Raw genomic sequence first — 17,125 nt, forward strand, 5'->3', positions numbered from 1 at the left:
ATCATAACCATGAGAGTGGTGACCTATATCCAGAAGGAAAGGATGAAAAGACCAATGATATTTTGGATGGAAATTTTAAGAAAGCTTTTGAAAACCATGGTGACAAGCGAGAAATTATTGCCTGGACCATGCTCAGGTAGACCCCTCAAATCCCACGGTGGTTAACAAGCCACACTAACCCTTATATTTCACAAATTTCCGATTGCACATTATCCACTGTGCATGTGCTCCGAGATGTGCACTGATCTACCTAGGCGTGGTCCAGGCAATAATTTCTCAGTGACAAGTAGCTCTAAATCATTGCAAAGATGATTTATATAAGGCGTGTTGATTCTGCCTAGAGGTTAGATGAGTACCTCTAATTATAAGAAGATGACTGTTGGGCCTAGGACAGTATTGCAGATTACCTCTTCCACAGAATTGAGACTAAGCAACGCTGTTACAGATTTATTACTGAATTTATGGTAAATGACTTCGGGTTACCCATTATTATAATTATTAATTTAAGAAAATTAAAATCATGATTGAAGTTTACCACGCACAATCCAGCAAGAGAGTTTGGTTAAATGCAACTAGACTTACTCGGACTCTATCTGATTTCAACTTAGATCAGGCATAGTGAAATTTCAGTAAATCTATACACAAACCATTAAGCAAATGAGTATGATTGACGTTTCTCATACCTTAGAGACCATGCACACAAAACAAGCCATTATTGCAACAATTCACTCTTCATGCCTTCTTTGTTCCAAAATAGACCTTTTCATTGTTACAATTTTCACTTTCAATACCATCTGAAACATTTCATTTCACAGAGATGCTGTTTACCTTGGATCAAGCTAAAGTTTATACTGGCATAACACACTCAGGACCTGCAATCCATTTTCATTGAAGCATAGTTGCGGAAGTGTATTCTCTGGTACCCTCATCATGCATGCCTCTTCCAAGCTCTATCTCTAACAAGTGTGGATAAATCAGAAGATTTTAAAAGAGAAAGGTATTTAATGTATATAATGTGAGAATGACTTGTTGCGAAATAGAAGTCTAGCAGAAATTTTGAACTATCCAACAATTTTTCACATGTAGCAAAATAGACAAAGTCATAAGCTGCATCGTGGATTAGGATGTCATCATTTGTTCTCATGAAGGATTGTAATCAGAATTCTCGAGTCTACAGAAATCCTATTGTTTATGACAGAAATAGCTAATGATTAACTAGAGCATAAATCAACCTTCACTTGCCAGGGAGTGATCACAATGATATGATAGGAGTATAGGACCGGCATTGATTCCAACAATCGGCAGGACTGCCATCACACAAGTGCAGATTGCAATCATTGATGCACAATAGTATGTATTATTAAAAAAAGAACAGCCATCACACATGAAGGATTGAAAACATTAGGTCACTGTCCATCCTTAGCCCAAACTGTATGATCAGCAATCTACCTAAAATCAACCTCTTTCAAATTGTGCCAACCATAAATATAAATATGTTGACATAATTCTTTGCATGTCTATTCTTCATGCTAACAAACACTAAAGCAGTCCTAAGGAATTAGAGAATAAATGTTAAAAAATGAATGAGTTATCAGTTTTCCTAAGCTGCACTATGTTCATATGTCAACAGCCTAAAAGATTTGTTTTCTTGTCAGCAGCCTAAAAGATTTGGTTTTCTTTCTTTTTCTTTCTACAGTCTGGATTTTCTTGTGAAATATGTGCAAAACTTCAAAGAACCTCCTCGTTTTATTCTACTAGAAAAACAGTTATCATTGAATGGTTGCAATAGTTTGAATAATCCCAACTCTAGCTTATGGAATAATGACAGAACTGGTGGCAAACCCCAATCATTTTCACAAAAAGTCTTGTGGTAGGTTTCCATGACTATGAGCATGTTTTCTAGGTTACAAGGCAGACATCTGTTCTGCCATAGTTGCTGTGGCCAAAACATCTCAATCTAGAAGATAAACGTCAGGTTAAAAAAGCCAGCCATAAGTCACATTAGTGACTTTGACAGAATCTACCTTCATCCAAATAGTGGACCCATGTAGATGGGAGGCATCTTGTCGGTTGGTGGGTCTCTCAAAAGAAGATATTTTTCCAACAGAATTTTCTCATGAAAAGATCATTAGACATAAGGGAGCTAAGGAAATACAGAGACTATCCTATTAAATAACTCAAATTCCAAAATGATTTTCACAATGTTTGCAGCTGGCTGTATATCATTACCATAGCATCGCTCGACATGAGAAGAACCTTGAAGCTTGATGATAAGCACAATGATTCCTCTTCTAACATGAGAGATGCAATACATGTTTCAGTTATATATGCACCAACCAATTTCCCAAGTAGAAATTTACAATTGCTCCCCAAAGTTCTTAGTATGAAACAAGGGAATGGGTCCATGATGGACAGTAAACCAACATAATACATGGCATCTTTTGTACATAATACAGAAACATGGAACTTGACATGGTTCATTCACGTACATATACAAGTCTGCATCTAATACAGATGGCCATATAAACTGCATGAATGGGTCTGAGAAGCATTACATGCCGCAACTATTGATGCATCCAAGACTTTATATGACTTAGCTTAGAACAGATACAGATATGCCAATCATTATTGGATTAGCTATAGAGAATAATAAGAAGAAGAAATTGGTATAAGGATCATTTTGTCTTTAGTCCATATGTTGCTATGGTTTCCAACTCCCAGCCAACCACATCAAATCAAAAAGGTAAAGATTTATTTTCACACTGCTCCATCAGTCACAAGCATCCCAAACAAAGACGACATTGGACATATTGCTATTGCACAAGCATATAAATCAAAAGAAATGATGACGTGAAAGTTAACCTTCTATTTATTCTTCAGTTACAAACAACCACACATTATCTGTCTGCATAATAGCTTTTTGAGAGCAGAGCATCCCTGGAATTTGATTAAGCCTTAAATAAATGCTGAGAATATCAATGCTTCATTATTTTTGTTTTTTTTTTTTGACCTGAGCATTCTGGACTATCTGAGGTTTCTTAAAACCTAAATATCAAATATATAGCTTGGATATGGTCACATCTTATGGTTACACACCTAAAAAGGATGAAAAGAGATAGCTAGATGCCCAAGAAAGCATGAGGTTGGGCTGTAAGTGGCATCAATGCACATAGGTGCAGGAAGAAAAAGACAAGCAAGAGATTAAGAAAATACATGATATGCTAGTAGTTTGCCATAAAAATTTTGAACCTTAAATTCTTTGTTCCTACTTCAAGGAAACCAGGTTATAGGGGAAAAAAAAAAACTAATTTCACTCTGCTGTTTTTTCAAGGAAAAGTAGAAAAAAATGTTGCAAATTAAAATTGGTAACAAAATCACAAGACAGTTATAGCAAAGTTTCATAGCATGAGAAAACATGGATAAGAAAAAGTATAATGTGTTTATCATAGTACGTATTTTCGTCAATTATTTAATCACTTTCACTGTCTCTTTATACAATCAAAGGTGAGGGTGTCTCAGGGAACAAGTAGACTTTCATGCTGAAATATGGGCAGTGAACCAATGGTACATTTTATCAATGTTCCATACTATGCCACTGCGTCATGGACACACAGCACCTTGCTTGCTGGCATGCCTTACTAAATAGTATGTACTGGTTCATGCCGACCTGTATCAACCCATGCTAGATTGATATGGTAGGCACCTCTCTCTCTGACGGGGAAGGGGAGATGTTTGTTTTGATGGAATCCTTGGGAGCCCAGCAGGTTTGACTTAGCATGTATTTTTTATGCTTTGAGGCTACCAAGCACATGGTCAAAGTTATTAAATAAGTCAAATCCAAAATATATGGACTATGCAGCTAATTTTTAGTTAGATTCATGTAATTATTAATTAGAGTTGCACTGAATGATCTTGGAAAGGAACATGTTCGATACTCTAGCAATATCCATACAACCACAATGTGAACATGACAGCCAAGTAGGATGCCTATGAGAAGAGTAGACATTCTATATGCACTTAAGGGTTTGCAAAATTGTATTTACCTCCTCATATAACAAGACATTATTGGTGGTGTACTGTGACAACTAAGTATTTGATAGTATCATAGTATAATACGTTAATACTTAAGCAATACCTGTCTAGTTTTCATATGACTCAGAATATTGCATTTTAGCAGTGACTACATTCTAATCATCCTACCTCATGTTTTTGGCACTAAAGCATTGCCATGGAGTAATATGATGTCATATTACCTTAAGAATTAACTTCAAAATAATTAGCAAGAACATGTCACCAACTTTGATTACAGACTATTTTGCTGTCAATCTCTTTCTTTTCATTTTTTATTTTGACAAAATAATATTCAAGAGTTATGACCCTCAAAATAAGTTTAATGTGGTTTAAATTAAATTTAAAAGGAAAAAAACCTAGAGATGCATACTATGTGCTGCTAAAAGGCTACGCTTGTTAGTCCATTCCATAGCACAACCACAGTATGGTGCATGACACATATCATGTCAGTGAGTGACCAGCAGATAGAACCTAAAGCATTGTGCTATGTTGCATTCAGACAATAAACAACAACCTACCTGTAAGTAGCTTGCTCAGGGGGGCCTGCTTTCATAATTACTAGCTTTTACCAACAGCCATGATTGTGAAATGTGGCAACAAGAATGGGTGTCCATATGGACATGGGGGAAAAATGGAGCATTGCTTAAAAGAAGAAAGAAGGGTAACACGGAACTGAAAATCTCTTGGTCTGTGGTCATAATTAAAAAATATCATATTATTCTCGTAAAAATAAGAACGAGGGGGAAAACATGCTAAAACTACATTGAACTTTTGAGTTTTAAGAAGTAAAAGTTAAAAAAAGAAGATGCAAAGTGTTCAACAGTTGAATATCAAGTCATGTCAGCTTTGACAGAGGGAGCTTCAGTGAGGTCTCAACTAAAACATGGAATAATCAAAGATCAGCAGACCAGTTTATACCATATGGTATTTTATGTGCCAATGAAAGATAGGCAGAAAACAAAGCCATATTGTGTATTGCAGAATGCAGGGAATCATTGTGGTCTGCCACATTATGAGCTGGTATGTTATAGCACAATATGTTTTACGCTTAACATGCTTTTTAAAATTCATTCACTTGCAGTATTCATGCAGCTTGGTATCATTAAGTAAATATTCTTATAGTTAATGCCTTCAGATTCATGCATTTTTTCACTCATTTGAATTAATATAAAGCTAGTTTATGCTATTTTCTGTGATAGACATCTTATATTCAGTGATGCAAATGTTTAGGGTATGTTTTATCAGCAACAAGAACACACATTAGCATCGATTGATATTCTAAATCTCTATTATTTTAATGAAAAAGCCTACATGGCTGCACTTTAGTTTGCAGTTGATCTGTCTTAATGTAGCCGGACTATTACATCCCAATTCTACAAGTCTTCATATACTCTGAATTGCAAAGTACCCCATATCTAGGCTCCATATACAGCAGGTTAGATTTTCAGAAAACTTTTAAAATAGAAAACCATACCTAGCTCCCACATCTTCTCTTTTATTTTCTTACTCAGGTGCAATACATGTTTCAGGTTCTAGTTTTTATTTAAAGGCCAAAAGTCATGTTCTAGCACTTTAAACATGTTTATTTTCTAATTTCTAGTAAAAGCAATTAGAGTAGACAAAAATCGGGGAAAAAAATTTTCCTATTGTACCTGAGATTATCAACTGTATGCCTTTTAATTTTCCATGACACTATATGCACTATGCTGGCTTCTGAACAGCATAGAATGGTTACAACACCTGACTCCCTGGAAGTAGGAATTCATTAAGAAAAAGACATCAAACACCATTGTACTTCGGGGGCATAAAAGGACAATTGAATTGTTAATTGGAATGACCACATGTACTCACATCAAAGAATCATCAATCTTCTGCATCATGAAAGTCATGGATTAATCAGTGCCATACAGTATGTCCTTTCAATACATGTGTCAGTCAATATTATACAACATGTTCCATGCTGACAAGATACAGGCATGACATGGTGCAAAATACAAGCACACACCTACAAGGACCAATACAGACCCATGTTGTTTGCCACCCTAGGCATGAGGGCAGATGACTCAGCAGCCAGCCCATAATGGCATGAGCATGGCAAATAATATTTTAATCTTTGGTGTATTTACTTATGGATCCAGAACTATTGAAAGTTAGAAGCAGGGTTCGCCGTACCGGGCCGAACAGCCCGATACGAGGCGTACCGAGCCGGACCGGTACTTTACCGGTCCGGTTCGGACCTTTTTTTCGAAAAACTCCCCGAACCGCACCGAACCGCTCGGTTCGATCCGGTTCGTTTCCATACTGCCCAAAATCGGACGGTATGGATCGGTTCGGTCCGGTTCGGCGTGAACCTAACCGTGCCGACATGCCCATATGCATAAAGTGGGGAGGGGGGAGGGACAGGGGAGGAGGGTGAGGTCGGAGATCTTTTAAATCATTGAGCCTGTTTAGAGTTCTTTGAGAAGTCTCAGAGAACTCCCGAGGACCCGAAGCTTATAAAGGTCTCAACGAAACCGTTGAGACCTCCGAAAAATTAGAAGAAAAAAAAAATTCATCAAATTGTAGGAGTGGTTCGAGGAAAGGCTAATCTTTGGTCGGAGGTAAGATAATATGTTATTTTCTTAGTAAATATTTTTTTTATTTTTGTTGTTAAAAATAGGATAAAAATGAGAAAGAATGAAAATAAGAGAAAATCATGCTAAAATCTTGTGATTTTGGGATGATTTAATTGTATGTGATAGATCTTTGGAAGATCTACATGATGACATCAAAATTATTAATTTTCGTTAATTATATATTTTTTAAATATTTTTAAATATTTATTTGTTTAAAAATTAAAAAAATTAAATTTTAGGAAAAAAAATCAGAGTTTGGGAATCATGTTTAGAATGATTCAAGCTACTTAAATCTAATTTCAAATTTTTTTTCAAATATTTGAAATAAAAAAATTATTTTTTAATTATTTAAATTAAAAAATTTAATTATAAATAAAAAATATATAAAAATAGTGTTATATTTTAATTAATTTAAAAATATTATTTGAAGCATATAACATATTTATTTTGAATTTATAAGTTTTAAAATAATTATTAAAATTATTTTAAAATTATATATAATTATTTTAATTATCGTTAAACTATTGTATTTTGTTGTACTTGCATATATTTATAAGAAAAAAAATTTAGAGCATAACGTTCGTTTACTTTAATTAATCAGCTATTTTATAGTATATATTTATTTATATAAAAATTATTAAAAAATTAAAAAAATAAAAAATCAGTGTTAGTTTTGAAATTGAGAATAATATTTAGAATGATTCAAAATAATTGAAATATTTGAATCTAACTTGAGATTTTTTTGAAATTTTTTTTGTAAATATTTAAATAGTAAAAAATATTATCAAATAAAAAATATATGTAATTAGTGTTATATTACAGGTAATTCGAAATAATTAGTATTTTGTTGTACCTGCAGAAATGAGTAAGAAGAAAGATTCAGAGCGTGACATCGGTTGGGATCATGACGAGATGCTCTCGACTCGGCATCATTGGAGATGCAAATGATGCAACACAGAGTTCAAGAGAAGAGGGGTGACTAGGTTGAAGCAGCATCTGGCTGGTGGTTATCTTAATGTATCCATATGTCGGAAATATCAGCAAGAGGTCCGACAATTGATGAAAAAGTACTTTGCTGATTCGAAAGCAGCGAAGGAAAGGACAAAGCAGAAAAAGACCGAAGTAGACCGTCGAGCTGCAGAGCCACCTTCTTATCACTCTAGAGAGTCAGAGGAGACTTTTGCTCCGGATGATGAGGAGGCACAGATTGAGGCTGCCATTCAGGCGAGCTTGGTGGATCAGTACCAGCAAGAGGAGATGGTCCGGTACAGAGAGCGATTCGGACCATCATACTACGAATCAGGATCTGGATCAGCGACTGGTAGGGGAGAATTCGAGTTAAGGAGGACTACCTCAGTCAAAGAGCCTGGTGGTAGAGGGAGCAGACGCAGCATGTCTTCTTTGTTGGGAGCTTTTGGCAGTAGGAGGAGGTCCTCCAGAGATATTCCAGCAGGAGCCAGCATTCAGGATTTGGATCCACATGCTTTGCCCAGCAAGGATTCAAAGCAACAGAGAATTGACAGTATGCTGAAAAAAGATAAGAAGAAGGATATGTGGCGAGCTATTGGATCATGATTTCATTTCAGCCATATTCCAGCAAATGCAGCAGCCAATCCTTACTACCGATCTGCTATTTCAGCCATAGAGGCTGCCGGCCAGGGTGTAGATCCTCCAAGACCTAAGGATATCTATGGTCAGCTTCTTGACAGCAATAAAGAGGATCTGTAGAGATGGATTGCTTCTTACAAAAATAAATGGTCTACATACCGTCTGACAGTGATGTGTGATAGTTGGACAGGTCCTACTAGGCGGAGCATCATTAATTTTTTGACATACTGTGATGGAAAAATATTTTTTCACAAATCAATCGATGCTTCAGATAAGATGCACGATGCCACATATATCCTTGGTCTGATGGAGGAGGTGATTGATTCAGTGGGTGAGCAGCATGTCGTACAGGTCATCACAGATAACGGACCACAATATAAAGCTGTCGGAGAGTTGCTGATGGAGCAGCGACCGCAGATATACTGGACCCCATGTGCTGCACATTATATTGATCTTATATTGATGGATATCGAAAAGATTCGCAGGGTGCAGCAGGTAATAGAGATTGCCCAGATCATTACTAGATTCATCTACAACCACACATGGGTTCTTTCATTGATGCGGACGTATACTGGGGGAAGATCTTACGACCGGATATCACACGATTTGCTACCAACTATATAGCACTTGATAGTCTTCTTCATAAGAAAACAGCCCTACGTCAGATGTTTGTTAGTGCCGAGTGGCAGAAGAGCAGATATGCGAGGGCCGGCACTGATGGAAGTCATGTGGAGAACTTGGTGATGAGTCAGTCATTTTGGCAGCGGACTGAGAAGATAGTGAAGGCTATCAAGCCTTTATATGAGGTGCTTCGCGCCGTGGACAGCAAGAGATACCCCCAGATGGGCTTCCTATATTACATGATGGAGAGGACAAAGAAACAGATCAGTGAGAATGATCCCAAGCATGCTCAAGAATTCATTAATATTATTGAGCGCCGTTGGGACTATCAGATGGGCAGAGATTTGCATCTAGCTGGTAAGTTTGGATTCAAGAATGTTTTAAAATATTTTTTCGAAGTATGAAAATAAAATTATGCTTAATCAGTCTGGAAATTTATCTGCAGCTTATTACTTGAATCTGAGATTTCAGTATACTATTTCGGGGATAGATATGGATAGCGAGCTTCTTGCTGCTCTTCGCAATGTCATATATAAGATGGTGTCCGATCCAAAAATCGCATCGTTGTGTCTGCAAGAGGTATGCTAGTTTAAAACAGATATAATTATTCAACTGAATTCGATCTGATATATTTATAAATAATAAATATATTTTGTTTCAGACAAAACAGTTTAGAGAGGGATCAAATAGTTTTGGAGTCCCATCAGCTGTCGTAAGCAAAAAGCAGATGAATCCAGATAAATTACATATCAATAATGAGCAATGTAAATTGATATGTAATTTTGCTTAATAATATCATCAAATTTTATATGTAATTTTGCTTTTGTAGCTAAATGATGGATTCATTTTGGAACGTCAGCAGAAAATTTGAGACATATGACTGTCCGTATTCTTTCTCAGACGGTCTCTGCTAGTAGCTGTGAGCATAATTGGTCCACTTTCGTCCTTATCCACAGCAAACAGAGAAATCGTCTGATACAAAAATACCTCGACAATCTTGTATATGTTCACTACAATCTGAGGTTGAGGCTAAAATGTATTCACAAAGAAGTTCAGTTGAAGTACACTGATCCGACGCTGGATGATTATGCCGACGAGGATGACGATCCGATCATCGGATAGCTTGCAGGTCAGCAGCAGGAGCCAGAGCTTGATGAGCCAGGATCCCCTCCACGACCAGTCAGTGTGGTGGCGAGAGAGATCAGGGTGGATCCAGGGCAATAGGCAGAAAAAAATATTCCACATAGGGTTCCAACTGATCAGCCACAGTCTGAGGAGACACAAGGGACTCATTCATCACATGACTCGCTATCCGATACATCTTCCCAGAGATTCGAGCGACAGATATATAGACGATCCTCCCGGCAGCCAGCAAGAAGGCATCCATCCTCCTAATCACAAGAAACTCAGTCACAGAGGGGCACAAGCGGGGAAAAGAAAAAGACAGTTGGACGTGCACTACTCTCGAGAGTACAGGAGCTATCTGGTTCAGATACGGATACCAGGAAGAGTGATGATGATATTGGTAGTAGTAACCATGGATCTGATGATCAGGAAGAAACTGGAGGACAGGAGACCACCGTTTATGAGACACAGCCACAGGATGATATTCGATTCACCGGTGAGTCTCAGTTTATGCATGTCACACAGGATAGAGATCATGGTGGATGAGTCAGTAGAGATCGTGGAGAGCGATTTCATATAGACGACGGGCCCCTAGAGGTCGTCCAGCACATAATGCAGCTGCAGACGATCTTGCATGTGGAGTAGGATCCATGAATGTATCTGAATCATCCTCGCATTATGGATCCTATTATCCACAGTCACCTTATGATCCATATGCATATGGTGCATCCGAGGCATCATCTTCTAGTGGTTACTACCCTATGCAGCCTGGAGCATCTTACGGATCAGATTTTGCTACTGGCATATTTGGATGGGCTTCTCCACAATCGTACCATCATCTCGAGGATACTTCTCAGAGTCAGAATTTTAGTGAGAGGTCTGAGATGTCTTACAATCCAGAGAGGATGCCTTATGGGATGATGAATATTCGAGAGTACGGTGCAGCTTGGCTAGAGGGTTGGACTGATGTCCCTTCAGACTATGTTAATGATCCAGACATCTACGAGCATCACAGACACTCGATAAGAAATTAAATGCAAAGTACATCTTAAGGTTCATATATCAGTTATTACGTTTTGTACTTAAATATTTAGATATATTTTAATGCGTATTTTATATATTTTTTCTTTAAATTTAAGATTACATAGTTGAAATATAATGTAAATAAATATATGTTTGAAATTTTGGATCAAGAGTCTTTGTACCGTAACCTAACTCCAAATTGAACCCAAATATGTCAATAATATGCAATATAATGCCATATTGAGGTTGTATTTATCAATTATTAACTTCAAAAATCCAAAAAAAATATTTGAAAATCAAAAAAAATATTGTGTACCGGTACCGGACCGGTATACCTAGACGTACCGTGTGTCGGTACGGTACGGTACCGGTACTGTACCGTACCGATCCGACATTGGCACGCCGTCCGGTACCGGTACAGCAAACCTTGATTAGAAGGGTTCTAATTCTTCTAAACTAATAACATGACTAAATGCACGGATCTAACCAGACTATAAAACACAGAAATTATCATTAAGAGCAGACGACTCGATCTAGTTTTCTTTTATGATGTACTCAAAAATTATACAATTGTCTTTAAATATAGGTCCAAAAGTGTATTCCTTGGTGCCAAAAGTGATACAGCTCCGCTTTGCACTTGAATATAGTGACGCAAGTTAATTAGTTAAATGAAAGTGACCACGGACAAGACCTTCTAAAAGGCTTGAATGACTTCTAAGATAGAAGCATTCTGGGTATCTCTATTATACACAATGAGAACACCTGAAGATGGGACTCACATATCTCCACCCAGACTTTTTCAACTCCTCCTCTGCAATCCTATTTCCATGAGATATTATGAAGCAGACTCTATCTTTGAATCAGGTTCTTTCTTTCCTAGTTTAGATATATGTCCTTTTATGACCCATGGACTCCTCTTTTCACCGTAAAATAATTAAGCTGGAGAAGGAGAGTACATAAAAATACATGGGAACAAATATATCAGCTTGATTCTTTTGTTGTTGTACACAATCATTCATAGTACTCCTTTTTTTTCCTGAATAGATCACATGCATCGCACTTGCAAAATATTAGGAACAATAGCTTCCTTATGGTGACATGCATTCACAAACCATAGCTAATACCAACATAGCAATTGCATAATGTGGAAAGTAGGAATGAATTCATATATAAACATTGATAAAGGATATGATGTTGCCAGAAAAATTTAAGAAAAAGGGGGCAAGAAGAGACAAAATCTTACAGCTGGTGATCGTGTTAAACAATGGTGGATCCGGGGGGGGTGAGAGGAGGCCACCCCCCTCCCCAATCTCCGAAAAGCATCTTAATAGTCATGATTAGTCCCTGACATTGCCACCCTATCCATATCCAATATTTAAAATTCAATGTAATTGCTTGGTCGCCTCACTTGAATTTCAAGTGATTTTTGCAACCCTCTCAATTTGAATTACCCCATATACTCCTCAAATCTCAATTCCTAATCTACTATCGAATTTTACCTAGTTATCAGTCCACTTTCTATGATAAGCTATAACAAGTATCCCACATCTTTCGAAATTTAAATAAAGCATTTTTCATCTAAAAGATATTCCTCAAAGAAAGTAAGAGCCCACATATTATTCAAACCTCACCATAACCTTCAAACCCTTCCCAACTAATCATAGATTTCCTATACTTTCATAGCCAACCTCTTGCTCCTCGTTTTCATGTGTTGCCTCTGTTGCGACTTGCCTCAAGTAATTTGCTCGTGCCTGGTGGCTTTGCTCACTTGAAAACTGTGCTTCTCCCAATCTTCCTAAGTTACAGTTTTTAATGAGAAATATTAATATAGAAAAAAGTACATTTCATATTCGCAATGTTTATACAAGGTTATTGCCAGTTATGTTTACTTTAGCAACACATTTTTAATAGATACAATATTCTTTTGTTATATATGACTTGAATGTTTCTAAAAAAAAAAACTAAAGGCATCATTCTTTCATGGACAAAGAAAAGATAAAAAAATATTGCAAGTCCTTCTATCTTTATCTTTATATATTATAAAAAATATTCTTCTAAAAGAGTCCTTCTCATGTAGTTCTTAATTTCTTTTATAATTTGATCTTGATATTGTCGTAGGCGCGCTCTTGCTTAGTCGAAGGACATAAACATTTTTTATAAGAAAAATACTCATATAAAAATGACATTTTTGATTGGGAATTTTAAATGGTTTTAACAAGTGTTTGGGCCTCCCAGAGGACAAATCCTGGTTCCATCCCTCCTGCTGAAAAATGCCTAACATCCTTGCAGAAAATAAGAAGCATGAAAGCTATGATTTATATTGAGTTTTAGGTGGTCCAAATCAGTGAAGTTCTTAAAGAAAGCATGCATCATTCAACCGACATAATAGATCTTGTGGTACGAGGTCTGGCAATGGGAGCAAAGCATTACAATGTGGTTTCCTCAGTCAAAAAAATGAAACGCAATCTGGACATATTTTGTGCCAAAACAAGCTTCCTCAACTACAACTTGACCTTGACCTAATTCAATATTTCTCTGGGTAGTTGTCTACATTACATAAGCAACCAATCATACCCATGATCTGGATCTAAAACTCTAAAATTATTAACCATTAAGACTCAGAAGGGTTCTAAACTAATGACTCGTATAGACCTAGCCGATGTATGCTAAAACAAAATACCTCGTTATCAGATACCCAACACAATCTAGTTTTTCTTTACGCTGTACTAAAGCAGATGCGTACCAGGAGTTTCAAATTACATCAAAATCACAAAGAAGTCATCTAATTCTCCAACACCATAAACAAACATGTTCTTTAATCTAAAATCTCATCAAAGAAAATCCCCATATAATGAGATCCAATGTCCACACACACCGTTAATTATCTCTAAGAGGAGATTACTTGATTAATTGACGTGCAGAGAAGAGTCCAGAGGCGAACCCCTCTCGAGCTAAGCGACGACTGGATAGTAGTAGTCGTCCCTCCGATAGCGGTCGCGATCGACGGCGACGATAACGTAGATGGCGTAGATGATCCCGGGGACGTAGCCGAAGATGGTTAGCAGCAAGCAGATGCAGAACTCCAGCTGAAACACCACCAGCGACATCAGCGTCAGACAAGGAGGAGGAGGAGGGAGTGGAGAAAAAAATTCGATCGGGTTAGACGGAGCGTGGTGCATACGCTGCAGCAGCCGTGGCGGAGGAAGACGCCGAGCGGGGGAAGAAGAATGGCGACGAGGATCTCGAGGAAGAGGCAGCATCTCTCCGAAGCCATCCGTGTTCTCGTTGTGGGCGCGGCCCTTGATTTGCTCTTCGGTTTGGTTCTCTGTGGAATTTCAGCGAACAGTTGGATCGCTTCCTGTTCGATTTTTCCCTGCGGTCCTCCCCGTACAAATTGACTCGCCAACCGCCTATGACCTCTCACGGGTCCCACCAAGAAGCGCGTGAGGGAAATGGAAATATGGAATTCAAATATTCAATTAACATGGGGTTTTTATGGTAAGCAATCCGACCCGCGTCTTGGTTTCAACGGAGGGCTGCCGCTAGGGTACGGAGATCACGAGACGGACCAGAACACCAACACTAGCTAGGCCTGACTTTTATTTATCAAAAAAAAAAAAAATTAGACCCGACTTTTGTGCTCGTTACCTAAATAATATTAAAAAAAATTATTTATAAAATTAATATATTTTCTAACTTATTTATTAAACTAATACAAATCTGTAAAATATTATTTAAAATAATATTTTACAGTACCACATCATCTGCCATGTGGATCCAAAAAAAATTTCATGTGAAAATGCCATTTGGAATGGTATTTATGATATTTTTTAATAAAAAATATCTCAAAATATATATATATATCAAAAAAAATATCATAGAAAATAGTATTTTTTAAAATACCATTTCAAATGGTATTTTTGAAAATACCATATTTTCTGACGTTTTCTTTGTTAAGGGCCGTCCGTATATCCAAATGAGGGAATTGAGGGTGTCACTCAGTCCGCAAATGCTCCGACAACACAACAGATCATTTCTGAGGAGATTGAGGAGGTTATTCCTGAGAAGCATGACCAGCAGACCTTCACTGATATGGATGAGGAGCCATCACGGCAGATACAGGAGCGGCCGTTGAGAACCTTCCTTAGAAGGTCCAAACGACCATGGGCACCACAACGTCCTTGTGGGACTTAGTATTTTTTAGATTTGTACTTAGTATTTTTTAGACTTTTATTATACTATTTTTTTATACTTGATATTTTTTATTCTATTTTATATTATTAATTATTATTTTTATCAAAGATTATTTTAATTTCAAGTGATCGGATGTTATACTTTGTGAATATGGATATACATAGTCTCATGTGCCTTAGAAGATTAGGAGAGAAAAAGTTATGCTAAAAGGGCTATAAAAATTATAATGCAAATAATAATAATATGTCGGATAATTTAATTATATTTTTTAAAATATTCAAAAATAAACTAAATCAGACAAGTCGGTAGGACACGAACTGCTACGTACAGTGCGGTATGGGCCGGTACCAATCGGTAAAGCATCGGTACGATATGGTGCTTTTACCAACTGCTTGGTGCGATGCGGTTTAGATTGGTATAAGTCGGTACAGCACTGGTACTGATTGGTATGGAGATGATACGGATTAATTTTTTGATCGATACTGATCGGTATGGGGATGACACTGATCGGTGCGATGCAGTTTGAATTAGTACATTTCCACTTGGTGCTTCATGATTTTTCTCTTTCTTAAAGTATTTTTCATGTAAAAGTTTGTTGTTCCTATTCTCTTAGTTGTTTGATTTTTTTACATTTATTGGGTTGTTGTTTGCCATTGTACATTGTGCTTGTGAAATATTATCAATACCTTACCTAAGTGGGAAAGAAAGCACTCCTTCCCAACAAGTAGTATCAGAGCTATAGTTGGTGCATATAAGATATTTTATAAAATTCTTAAGTTAGTAATGGAGGTAAATACAAATAGAATGGTAAGCCTAAATGGTGATAATGGAAGATATGAAAGGGCAAGATGCTAGACTTACTTTATTGTAAGGAGATACATGCTCCCTTGGAAGGTGATGATGCCAAGCCTAAAGACATGATCAATGAGAAGTAAAAATTTTTGAACTGATAATGTGTTGGCTTTATTCGATAATGGTTGAATGATAATATTTACCATCATGTAGATAATAAAATATTAGCTACTATATTTTGGAAGAAGCTTAAAGATTTGTATGAGAGAAAAAACACTAATAATAAGATTTATATGTTTAAAAAACTTGTTAATATTATTATAATATAATATTATATTATATTAATATATTATTATATTATAATATTATAATATATTATTTTATTTTATTATTATATATTATTATATTAAAAATATTATATTACATTAATATTTTATTTTAATATAATATAATATAATATATATTTTATAATATGATTATATATTAATATAGTATAATATATTATATTAGTATATATTATTATATATAAAATCTTATATTATTATATTATTATAGTATTATACAAATATTATGATATAATTAAATCATTATATATTATTATAATAATATAATATAATATAATATATTAATATCTTACATTTTATAATAAAATATATATTATATTATTATTATATTTTAATATCTTATAATAATTTTTTATAATATTATAATATAATATTCTATTTTATTTTATAATATATTATATTAAAATATAGTATGGTAATTATATTATATTATAATATACTATATTAAAATATAATATAGTACATTATATTATAATAATATATTATAATATCTAATATAATTATTATTATATATTATATTATTATTATGATATATTATATTATATTTTATATATTATTATATTTTATATATTATTATATTATTATATTATTATATTATATTATATTATATTATATTATATTATATTATTATGATATATTATATTATTAAGGATATAAAATTTTTAAATTAAAGATTTTGAAGTTTTCAAAAATATCATTTCAAATGGTGACTTTAATTTTTTTTATTTTTTT

At 35.4% G+C, this 17,125-nt stretch overlaps 1 protein-coding gene and 1 pseudogene across 8 annotated transcripts; one reads left to right on the forward strand and one right to left on the reverse strand.

The window, feature by feature from the left end:
* Positions 1-649: 649 nt before the first annotated feature.
* Positions 650-14,520, reverse strand: LOC105049871 (hydrophobic protein OSR8). 8 transcript variants are annotated; one of them, XR_012143468.1, is made up of 4 exons: positions 14,245-14,520; positions 14,005-14,149; positions 5,724-5,819; positions 650-950 (listed from the first exon to the last, which is right to left on the reverse strand). XR_012143468.1 is itself a non-coding variant. In XM_010929649.4 (3 exons), the coding sequence occupies exons 1-2, from the start codon at positions 14,335-14,337 to the stop codon at positions 14,015-14,017; spliced, it is 228 nt and encodes a 75-aa protein (XP_010927951.1). In that variant the 5' UTR covers positions 14,338-14,520; the 3' UTR covers positions 650-950; positions 14,005-14,014. The 8 variants fall into 8 exon arrangements, 4 of the variants coding, with proteins under 4 accessions (XP_010927951.1, XP_010927949.1, XP_010927950.1 ...); XR_012143467.1 differs by having other exon boundaries at positions 650-956; XR_002165206.3 differs by having other exon boundaries at positions 13,966-14,149; positions 14,245-14,519.
* LOC140859743 (uncharacterized) lies at positions 7,696-10,386 on the forward strand (annotated as a pseudogene).
* Positions 14,521-17,125: the final 2,605 nt, after the last annotated feature.

Source organism: Elaeis guineensis, chromosome 8 (assembly GCF_000442705.2).
Source record: "Elaeis guineensis isolate ETL-2024a chromosome 8, EG11, whole genome shotgun sequence".
NCBI classification, from domain to species: Eukaryota; Viridiplantae; Streptophyta; class Magnoliopsida; order Arecales; family Arecaceae; genus Elaeis; species Elaeis guineensis.

What these genes read in the sequence shown, in the direction of transcription:
- LOC105049871 (XM_010929649.4), bottom strand. Translation starts at nt 14,337, where the DNA reads ATGGCTTCGGAGAGATGCTGCCTCTTCCTCGAGATCCTCGTCGCCATT. An exon ending in TCCGCCACGGCTGCTGCAGC is followed by an intron (nt 14,150 to 14,244) that starts GTATGCACCACG and finishes GTGGTGTTTCAG; the next exon opens with CTGGAGTTCTGCATCTGCTT.